At 45.1% G+C, this 10,833-nt stretch overlaps 1 protein-coding gene across 1 annotated transcript in view; it reads right to left on the bottom strand.

Annotated features, from left to right (window-relative positions):
* Positions 1-5,281: 5,281 nt before the first annotated feature.
* LOC123773774 (cholesterol transporter ABCA5) overlaps positions 5,282-10,833 on the bottom strand; it is a 567,017-nt gene continuing 561,465 nt past the window's right edge. Inside the window, exon 33 of the mRNA XM_045767705.2 lies at positions 5,282-8,762. Within this exon, the coding sequence (XP_045623661.1) occupies positions 8,617-8,762 (146 nt within the window). The 3' untranslated portion in view covers positions 5,282-8,616. The remainder of the gene's footprint in view (positions 8,763-10,833) is intronic.

Below are 10,833 nucleotides of genomic sequence, written 5' to 3'. Positions count from 1 at the left end.
CACACATTCTCTTGTGTCAACTACATTTACAAAACCCTGTTCTTAAATGCAAACCATGCTCTGAAACTCTCCCTGGACAGATGTAATAGGACCCATTATCACCACACCAGAAATAAATATCTCTTTGATATCCCCAGGGTCAAACTTAATCTGTGTAAACACTCTATGCAAATTAAGGGACCTAGTCTATGGAACTCACTCCCTAGTGAATTGAAAAACTGTAAAACTTTTGCCTTATTTAAAAGCAAAACCAAAAAGTACCTAACTTCATCTATTTAGTTTCCTACACCGAGCTTTAAATTTGCTCTGTACCTAGTGTTACCCAATCTCCAAATTTTTATGTAATATCAAACAACCTTATCATTGTGTTCATTGCTGTCTTCTTTTATGTGCTAGCCATATGCTGTATTGTGACTACCAATTTTTGTCAACTACCATTCAAGCTGTCATTGCAATCAATCATATATTGTTTCTGCTGTATTGTGCCTACCAATTTGTTGTCAACTACCATTTTAAGCTGTCATTGCAATCAATCATAGCTACCTATGTGCTTTAATATACTGTACCTATATTTTTCTCTCATCTTCTTTTTTTTTCATTCCATGTAATCTGTTTTCATTTTTTTGTCTATAAACTTTTCAAGTATTTACCTCCTTAAAATTTTCTTAGATTAAGGACCTGCCCGAAACGCTGCGCGTGCTAGTGGCTTTACAAGACTGTAATTACCATATTTGTATCCTCACATTCCTTATGTACATTCTTGTATATGCATAAATAAATAAATAAATAAATGATATGTGCTGCAGGAGACAGGTCTGGCGTGATATCAACCCCCAAGTCTTTTTCCTTCTCTGACTCCTAAAGAATTTCCTCTCCCAGATGATACCTTGTATCTGGCCTCCTGCTCCCTACACCTATCTTCATTACATTACATTTGGTTGGGTTAAACTCTAACAACCATTTGTTCGACCATTCCTTCAGCTTGTGTAGGTCTTCTTGAAGCCTCAAACAGTCCTCTTCTGTTTTAATCCTTCTTATAATTTTAGCATCGTCCGCAAACATTGAGAGAAATGAATCGATACCCTCTGGGAGATCATTTACATATATCAGAAACAAGATAGGACCGAGTACAGAGCCCTGTGGGACTCCACTGGTGACTTCACGCCAATCGGAGGTCTCACCCCTCACCGTAACTCTCTGCTTCCTATTGCTTAGATACTCCCTTATCCACTGAAGCACCTTACCAGCTACACCTGCCTGTCTCTCCAGCTTATGTACCAGCCTCTTATGCAGTACTGTGTCAAAGGCTTTCCAACAATCCAAGAAAATGCAGTCCACCCAGCCCTCTCTTCCTTGCTTAATCTTTGTCACCTGATCATAGAATTCTATCAAGCCTGTAAGGCAAGATTTACCCTCCCTGAACCCATGTTGGCGATTTGTCACGAAGTCCCTTCTCTCCAGATGTGTTACCAGGGTTTTTTCTCACGATTTTCTCCATCACCTTGCATGGTATACAAGTCAAGGACACTGGCCTGTAGTTCAGTGCCTCTTGCCTGTCGCCCTTTTTGTATATTGGGACCACATTCGCCGTCTTCCATATTTCTGGTAGGTCTCCCGTCTCCAGTGACTTACTATACACTATGGAGAGTGGCAAGCAAAGTGCCTCTACACACTCTTTCAGTATCCATGGTGAGATCCCATCTGGACCAACAGCCTTTCTAACATCCAGATCCAGCACATGTCTCTTGACCTCCTCTCTCGTAATTTCGAACTCTTCCAAGGCCGCCTGGTTTACCTCCCTTTCTCCTAGCACAGTGACCTCACCTTGTTCTATTGTGAAGACCTCCTGGAACCTCTTGTTGAGTTCTTCACACACACCTCTGTCATTCTCTGTATACCTGTCCTCGCCTGTTCGAAGTTTCAATACCTGTTCTTTCACTGTTGTTTTCCTTCTGTGACTGTGGAGTAGCTTTGGTTTGGTCTTGGCTTTGTTTGCTATATCATTTTCAAAACTTTTCTCTGTATATATTTAATCAAGTAAATAAGATTGGCTAAGAAGGAATACCAACAATGAAACAAAATGGATGTGCATAATTTGAATTTATTTAGAATTATTATTCATACATATTATTATGCTTTAGTATACTATGTTCACAGTGTTATACAGTAAATATTTAAAAAATAATAATTCTGGAATCACTAATAGTCTTCAAGTGCAAGAATGCTCATTTGTAATAGGAATATTATAATATGTAAAATTATAATATTTTTACCAGAATCTAAGGACATTAATACTTAGTCTGCTGTACCAAATACCAGCGTTGAATGTAATGAAAAGCCTTTTTCTGGGTGAGCACCGGAGGCCCCCCTGGAGCTATTGGATTAATATGTGATTCATTAGACCAGTGCTCTAGTCAATGGAGTTCAGCTTACCAGGTATCAAGAGCCAGAACCTGCCACCCTTCCCCTCAAAGAGGCACAGGGAGCAATAGCCCTGGAAAACTGCCCCCTGTGGTTGGGGTATTTCCTTATCTGCCATGGACCAGGGTTAGGCACCCAGAAAGGTAGGCATAACAAAACAGACCCTACATGGTAAGAAGCCACCTGATCACCATACAAGTGGTGATAAACCCTCGTCAAAAAGACCAGACTTATTGAGTGGAGCAGAAGATCGAATCAGCCAGAAGAGCGAACCAGTCTCGTACCGGACTGGACCGATCTCTTGAAAGAGGCGGAGCCGCGGAAAGACCCTCTGGTTCTGACACCGAGCAGGCAGTGCCTAAAACCAGGGCTGGACTGGCCACCAGGAGGCCAACAGAACTACCCTCCCCTGGTAAGTCTCCAAGCAAGCCAAGACTTGGAGCAACAACCGAACCGGTGGGAAGACGTACAGGTAAGCCCCCATCAAGACCAGTCCAATTCAAGCAGCTATGGAACCCCAAGGGTGGGCAATCACCGAGCAGCAACAGAACCACACTGAGGTAGTCTCCCGAACAGTTCAAGGGAAGATAACCCTTAAGGACAGTACTTACAGGATGCCTAGGGAAGGGGGGCCCTAGGTACATTCAGCCCCAGTACTCTTGTGTTACTCCTGGCTCGCACACCACCACTCTACAGCACTGTTCAAAAAGATGGAGCCAGAGTCAATCAACCGCCACCAAACAACTAGGTGAATACAGTGCACCCCGCTCAGCAACAAATCACTCCCTACCTGGGGTAAGACGAAAAGCCCAAGACCCCAGACATACACCAAGGGCAGAGCCTACATCAAGCGATGTAGATCTTGATGGAAGTCAGTCCCAAATGCCCCAGGAAAGATAACCCTGAAAAGCAGAGGTAGTACTTACAGGGCACCTAGGGAAGATCAACCTAGGCACATGCAGCCCCGGTTACAAAGAAACACCTGGCCACCACACCACACACACACTGCTGGTGCAGCTACATAGGGCAAAATCCAAAACAAGAAAGCAAGGCCAGAGGTGACCTTGACCCTATGCACATCAGTCGAGAATTGAAGGGGTGAACTGTCAGCTCACCCGAGCTGGCCCCCTCCCACCCCTTTGGGAGGGGGGGAGGTGCTAACGAGTGAATCCCCTAGTTGGATGAGGTGTTGTTTGTTTGTATTCTTTTTTTGGGGAGTTATTTTATCTTTGTTGAGATGTAGGTTGCAATTTTCACCAGTTTGTGGTTTGCATTGTTTCACCTGTTTTTCTGGGGTGCCCTTCCCGGTCGATGGCAAGTATGACATACAGTACTCTAAATGTAAAGTGCTCATAGGCCACTGCTCCCTGTGCCTCTCTGAGGGGACCAGGTTCTGGCTTGTGGTCTCTGGTAAGCATAAAGAACTCCTATGACTGATGACCCAAAACTAATATTGCACATGTCAGTTTGGATAGCTTCAGGGAGCCGACGGGGTTCCCACACAGAAAAATTGTAACTTATTTATCATGTATCTCTACACATAATATTAAGTTCATAAGAGCAATCTTTCCAAAAAAAATACTAATTATAAAAGAAGTAAAAGTAGAAAAAGAATCAATACACTGACATTCATTAGTGATTACTGGTACATTGTGTCTGAAGCTAACGGTTCACCTCATGGTATCCCATACTCACAGACAGGAAGCCTGTTAGGCTATTCAAAGGTCCTCTTAGGCCAACTGCTGACTTACTTCATAAGGTAATGAATAACAGTTGCCTAACTCCTGTATACCTATTTACTGAAAGGTGAACAGATGCATCAAGTGAAAGAAAACATTGCCGAAATGCTATCTTAACCACTGTGCTGCGCCAACAGAGAAAACTCGGTCGGTTGGAAACTGCGCCAACCGAGAAAACACCTTTTGAATATTTCATACCCATTCAAAATACGTGTGAGGTAGGTTGTGCATGAAATGGACTCTTGGGACCGCCCGTGAAAGGCAGCCATCTTGGAAAAAATTCCCAGAATGCCCTACAGCTGCTGGCTGGGTTAGTACTGAGTGAGCAACCATGGGTGGCGCATACGCCTCTGGCTGCAAAACACCTCTCTGACGTGGTGTTGAAAGATTGTTCTGTCTGTGAAATTCAGAACTTATTGTTTGAAGAACATAAGGGTCATGATATTGATCAAGCTAGGTGTAATAAAAACCTAACATAAAGGTAGGATACAAGTGAAATAGCACAGATGAGGACGATATAGCTAGCATATCCAGTTGTAGCTCTGAGCGCCTTCCTTGCCTGCCCATGTAATCTCCAATTTTTATAGATAATACATAGATGAATCATTTTCTGGGTTCAGTGATGATGCATCTGATACAAGTAGCATAAATGAATAGTGTTAGTGGCTTCCATGGTGGTGTTCTCCATAGAAATTTTGAAAAATAACTGAATCTTTTCCTGACTGAATTTCTTCCAGAATCCTTGAATCTCTTCCTGTGAGTGTCCTTACAAAGCTATCTTTTCAAGACTTCCTTACAAATTGATCTTTTCCTACAATCTTTTCAAGACTACCTTACGCTTCACAAGTTTGGCTACATACCACCTACAGGTACTAAAGCCAAGGGTGTATTTAAGTGCATTATTTGCAAGCACACAGAACAAAAAACAGGAAGTGAAAATAAAATCTATCTGTACCTGGTGCAATGAGAGCGAAATCGCGCTGTGTACCATGGACTACTTCTTTGATTATCACTCACTTTCGAAGTACTGAGTGTGCAATACAGTGTGTTACTGTGGAAATAGTGTGTGAAATGGTACATACTGTATTGTAATTTTAGTGATTTTTTAACAAGTAATATTGCGACAATAAACATTTATTGTGGACACATTACTGACATTAAGAGTATCACAGTTCCAAGGAACATTATGAACATTCTATTGTATACGTAATGTAATAGAGACAAATATGCATCATATATGATAAAAAACAAAACCGCATTAGAAATACATAGAACAAATAATTGAAAATATATTTGTGGCAACTCGCGGTGCTTGAATGGCGCGCCACAGCCCCTGGGAGCTTCACGCATGGGCGACCAGCCCGTGATAACGTTACAGTGCACCTTGTCCACGTCCCAACAGCCAAAGTGGAATTTGATACTTATTTTTACATAGACATGTTCAGGGAAGGGGAATTTATCATTTTACAAAGAAAAAAGAATTTTTTAGAAACACTTGATTTTATGTGCACAGGGGGGACTGTCACAATAAACTCGGTGCATCACAGTGATTAACCCTTAAACTGCGCAACACATCATATGATGGGTTGAGTAACTTGCAATAACTTGCGCTCCATATTATACAGTATGTTGTATTGGAGTACCGCACAAGATTTGAACGGCCCGCGGGGTAGAGGGGGGCCCCCATACGCTGCCCAGGGGCTATAGTAAACAGCTGCCATTTTGTAAAAAAATCCAGTTCATGCTACCATCGCATGAGAGGCATCAATTACCCAGCAGCCACCATGTTGAGCGCACGGCAGAACGCCTCCCGGGCATGCACCCCGCAATCACTCACCAAAGAGCAAATAACTAGTGAATTATTTTCTGTTGGTGAGAAAAGTGATTTTGATGACTCTGACATTGATAAGGACTACACACAATTGACCAATGATAGTAGCACCAACAGTGAAAATGATATACAGCCGCCTCCCATGGCGAGGCCTATACGCTCACCCATGCCACTTCGCCTAGTGTCTCCTCCAATTCACCCACGACCACACAGTTCCTGTGCTTATGTAGAGTCTGAGGATATTTTGGGTGACGAGTCAGAGGAAGGTGACTCGTTTTCTGGTTTTAGTGAAGTGTAATCAGAGCATAGTGTTACCGAGCCTGGTGCCAGTACCAGTGGTGAATTTGTCATGTCAGCAGTGTCTCAGCCAGCCAAGTGCCACCGCATGGAACAACATGAGGCACCAAGAGCCTCATGTTCACGTGGTTCCACTACACGTGCACGTAGTGGCGGTACTGTGCATAGATGGGCTTCAGCTCCTGGTCCACAGTGTGCATCGCTTCCTCGCTGTCGTGCCCCTGTTGCGTCTCGCAGGACACCAGGAGTACTAGTGTGGAGTGATGGTGCTGGTTTTATTCCTCAAATTCATGCCTTTGACAATAGAGACGTTAGGATTACAGAGCTTTTTCCTGATAATGGAGAGGACATGTGTGAATTGGATTATTTTACAGCATTCTGTGATGAGCCGCTCATGGAATATATTGTACACCAAACGAACCTTCATGCGGCTCATCTCATTGGAAAAGAGATAACAGAAGTTTCACGATTGTAACGTTGGAAACCACCACTGTAGGTGAAATGTATGTGTTTTTAGCAATATGTATGTTGATGAAGCATTGTGTCAAACATGCTTTCACAGATTATTGGAGCAAAGATCTGACTATTCCAACACCTTTCTTCGGGAAATATATGTCCCGAGACAGGTTTCAGATACTCCTCAGGTGTCTGCATTTTGCAAGAAATGAGGACCGGACAGAGGATGATAGACTTTAGCGAGTGAGGCACTATATGAATGAAGTGATTGGAAAGTTCAGAGATTTTTACTTACCAGCACAGAAGCTGGTGATTGACGAATCCCTTGTGCTTTTCAAAGGACGTGTTTCATTCAAGCAGTATATTCCCTCCAAACGAAACAGATTGGGATTGAAATTCTTTGTTCTTTGTGACTGTGAAACAGGATACATGTTACACATGATTCTGTATTCAGCTAGCGATGTAGACATTCCCGGAAACGAAGAACATGGTTTCTCGGGTAGTGTGGTGAAGTCACTGATGGCACCATGGATGAACAAGGGCCACATCTTATACACAGATAACTACTATACAAGTCCATTGCTAGCTAGGTTCTTGATTGAAAATAGAACCGGATTGATTGGCACAGTAAAGCCTCGAAGAAGGGAAATGCCAGTGTTTGACAGTAGACTTGCATTTGGTGAGTGCCAGCTATGAAAATGGGATCAAATACTCTCGATTCGGTGGAAAGACAAGAGAGAAGTGAACATGCTGACAACCATTCACGATGGTACAATGGTAAACAGTGGAAAGGTGAACCGTGTAACGAAAGAACCAGTATATAAGCCAGATTGTGTTGACTATAATATCAACATGCGTTTGATTGATAAATCTGACATGATGGTTGGCACTATCGAGTGTGTGCGGAAAACATTGAAATGGATGAAAAATGTGTTTTTCCATTTTGTTGACATGAGCATGTTGAAGTGCTATAATATGTATCTGGTGAAAACTGGACGTAAACCTAGTTTCCGTGCGTTGGCTTTTACACTTGTGACACAGTTATTAGCAAAGTTTGGTAAAGATGTCCCTGGCATACAAAGACCTATCATGAACCCAGTGTTGCAGCATGCTGCTACACCCAGGCTCACGTATATGGAGGCCTTACAAGCACACAGACTAAAACATTTGTCACCAGCAGGGAAGCGTGCAATAGGCCAATGTGAATGCCTAGTTTGTAAAACAACAAAAAGGAGAGATCAGAAAAGTAAAGTGGCGCAAACATGGTGTGAAGCGTGTGCAGTTCCATTGTGTGCTGTCGACTGCTTCAACGACTGCCACTCTCTCCAAGACTTCTAAATGTGCAATAATAGTGCAAACCTGTACATAGTGCATGCATGTGTGTAAATATAATAATGAACATTGTGAGTACATAATATATTGGCGCAATGGAAAACATTTGTGTGCGCATGTGTATACTCGATGTATGCAACATTTTGTTGACAATGACCATGATGTAACATTATATGCAACAAAATTAGTGACTAATTTTAGTAATAAAATACACCTAGACACTGTAAATAATGAAGCGAAAATAAATTCGTGGCAACTGTGGCTGCTTGAAGACTGCGCGCAACACCTCTGGGACGCACTCTGCATGAGCGATCATGCAGAGTGTAACGTCATCGCCCATATTGTCGACTCAATTACGTCATCGGTAAGTACAATTTAATTTTTTTTTAATTTTTCTTATGGTCAGGGAACACGACTTAACAGGTTAGGAAGATTTTTTTTTTTTTTTTTTTTAGGTATGCGCCTGTCGGTGACAAATGCTAATTAGCCCGAAGCAACACAAGAGTTAATGCTGGAATCGAACTTGGGACCTGTCAGTCTCTAAAAAGTAGCTGTTGAAAGGGAAGATTGGTGAATAGCTTCATCTTCATCATCTTCATATTCCTGTTGGCGTGCAAACTTCAGAAATACCTGCTCTAATGTTGTTTGACTTAGAGCATATTCCTCCAGTAGTCCCTCTGTTTTAGCTGTGGAAAAAATATCCAAGGCTGATAAAAATTTACAAAACTTTCTTTACTGTTTACAAGACTTACTTGGATAAATTATAATTACAGTAATTTTACTTGAATGGAAAGGTAAAATCTAAATCACTTAATGTAGAGTAGAATTGAATAGCAGAGCATAAAACCAGCATTGTAATGAAACGCTATTTTCTGGATGAGACCCGGAGGCTCCCTGGGAAGCTATACCAGGCTGATGTGTATATATATATATATATATATATATATATATATATATATACAGAGCACCACTTGGTTTCCGAACTTTAGTTATCCGAAACTTCCAGTTTCCCGATTGGGGTTGGGGAGTCATGCTACCCGAACAAAGTTCGGGTAGGAAGGGGTCCGCCAAGCGTCACGCCGGCTTGTGGTGGTGGGTGGGAGATGGTCCAGTTTGCCCACTGTGACTTCACAGATTCACGGCCTATTATTCCTATTATTTTGAATTGCCATAAGGCTGGAATGTTCATTCTGTGCTTTTGTTTTACATATCTGCACAATCAAGAAACATCTGTGCACCATGTTGGCTCCAAATGCACGCATTGCGTCAGTGATGGCTGACTGGTGGGTGGATGGACGATGGAGCTTAGGTGGGAGGCAGTATGAATGAGGGGGGGGGGGAGAATCAGTGAGAGAGGGGGAGAGAGAGATGCTAGGAGGTAGGGAGAGATGTTAGGAGGTAGGGAGAGATGCTAAGAGGGAGGGGGAGGTAGGGAGAGATGCTAGGAGGTAGGCAGGAAGGGATGGAAGTAGTGAGAATTAGGGAGGGAAAGGCAGGCAGGCAGGCACAGGCAGGCACAGGCAGGCAGGCTAGCTTGCAGGCAGGCTGGCAGGCAGGGAGTGAGTGGTAGTCACGCGGTTGAACCGCGTGACCTTGAGAGATGGGATGTAGGGGGGCGGGTGGTTTGTTGGTGGTGGGGGTGAGACCGGCTCATTCCCGAAGATAAGCCTAACACACACTACCCGTTAGCATGATGGCAGGGAGGGAGGCAGGCTGGCAGGCTGGCTGGGAAGGAAGCAGGCTGGCAGGCTGGGAAGGAGGCAGGCAGGCTGGCTGGGAAGGAAGCAGGCTGGCAGGCTGGGAAGGAGGCAGGCTGGGAAGGAGGCAGGCTGGGAAGGAGGCAGGCAGGCAGGCAGGCTTGCAGGCTGGGAAGGAGGCAGGCAGGCAGGCTTGCAGGCTGGGAAGGAGGCAGGCAGGCAGGCTTGCAGGCTGGGAAGGAGGCAGGCAGGCAGGCAGGCTTGCAGGCTGGGAAGGAGGCAGGCAGGCAGGCAGGCTTGCAGGCTGGGAAGGAGGCAGGCAGGCAGGCAGGCTTGCAGGCTGGGAAGGAGGCAGGCAGGCAGGCAGGCTTGCAGGCTGGGAAGGAGGCAGGCAGGCAGGCTTGCAGGCTGGGAAGGAGGCAGGCAGGCAGGCTTGCAGGCTGGGAAGGAGGCAGGCAGGCAGGCTTGCAGGCTGGGAAGGAGGCAGGCAGGCAGGCTGGGAAGGAGGCAGGCAGGCAGGAAGCGATATATGGGTGTTGAAGTGAACCATGAACCACGTGACCTTTGAGAGTGTGTGTGTGTGTGTGTATGGGTTAGGGATGGGGGGAGAGGGGGAGGTGTATCGGTGGTGGGGGAGGGACCGGCTGACTCCGTAAGCCTAACCACACTCCACAGACCTGTGACCCAGATTTGTTTCTTAAATGTACAGTACATCATCGTATATTTTAGGCAGGATGTGCCTGGAGGCTCGCAGGCAAGCTGGCAGGCAGGCTGGCAGGATGTTCCTGCAGGCTGGCAGGCAAGCTGGCAGGCAGGCTGGCAGGATGTGCCTGCAGGCTGGCAGGATGTGCCTGCAGGCTGGCAGGATGTGCCTGCAGGCTGGCAGGATGTGCCTACAGGCTGGCAGGATGTGCCTACAGGCTGGCAGGCAAGCTGGCAGGATGTTCCTGCAGGCTGGCAGGCAAGCTGGCAGGCAGGCTGGCAGGATGTCCCTGCAGGCTGGCAGGCAAGCTGGCAGGCAGGCTGGCAGGATATTCCTGCAGGCTGGCAGGCAAGCTGG

This window comes from Procambarus clarkii, chromosome 72 (genome assembly GCF_040958095.1).
Source record: "Procambarus clarkii isolate CNS0578487 chromosome 72, FALCON_Pclarkii_2.0, whole genome shotgun sequence".
NCBI lineage: Eukaryota > Metazoa > Arthropoda > Malacostraca > Decapoda > Cambaridae > Procambarus > Procambarus clarkii.
This window is presented reverse-complemented; position numbering and strand designations above follow the sequence as displayed.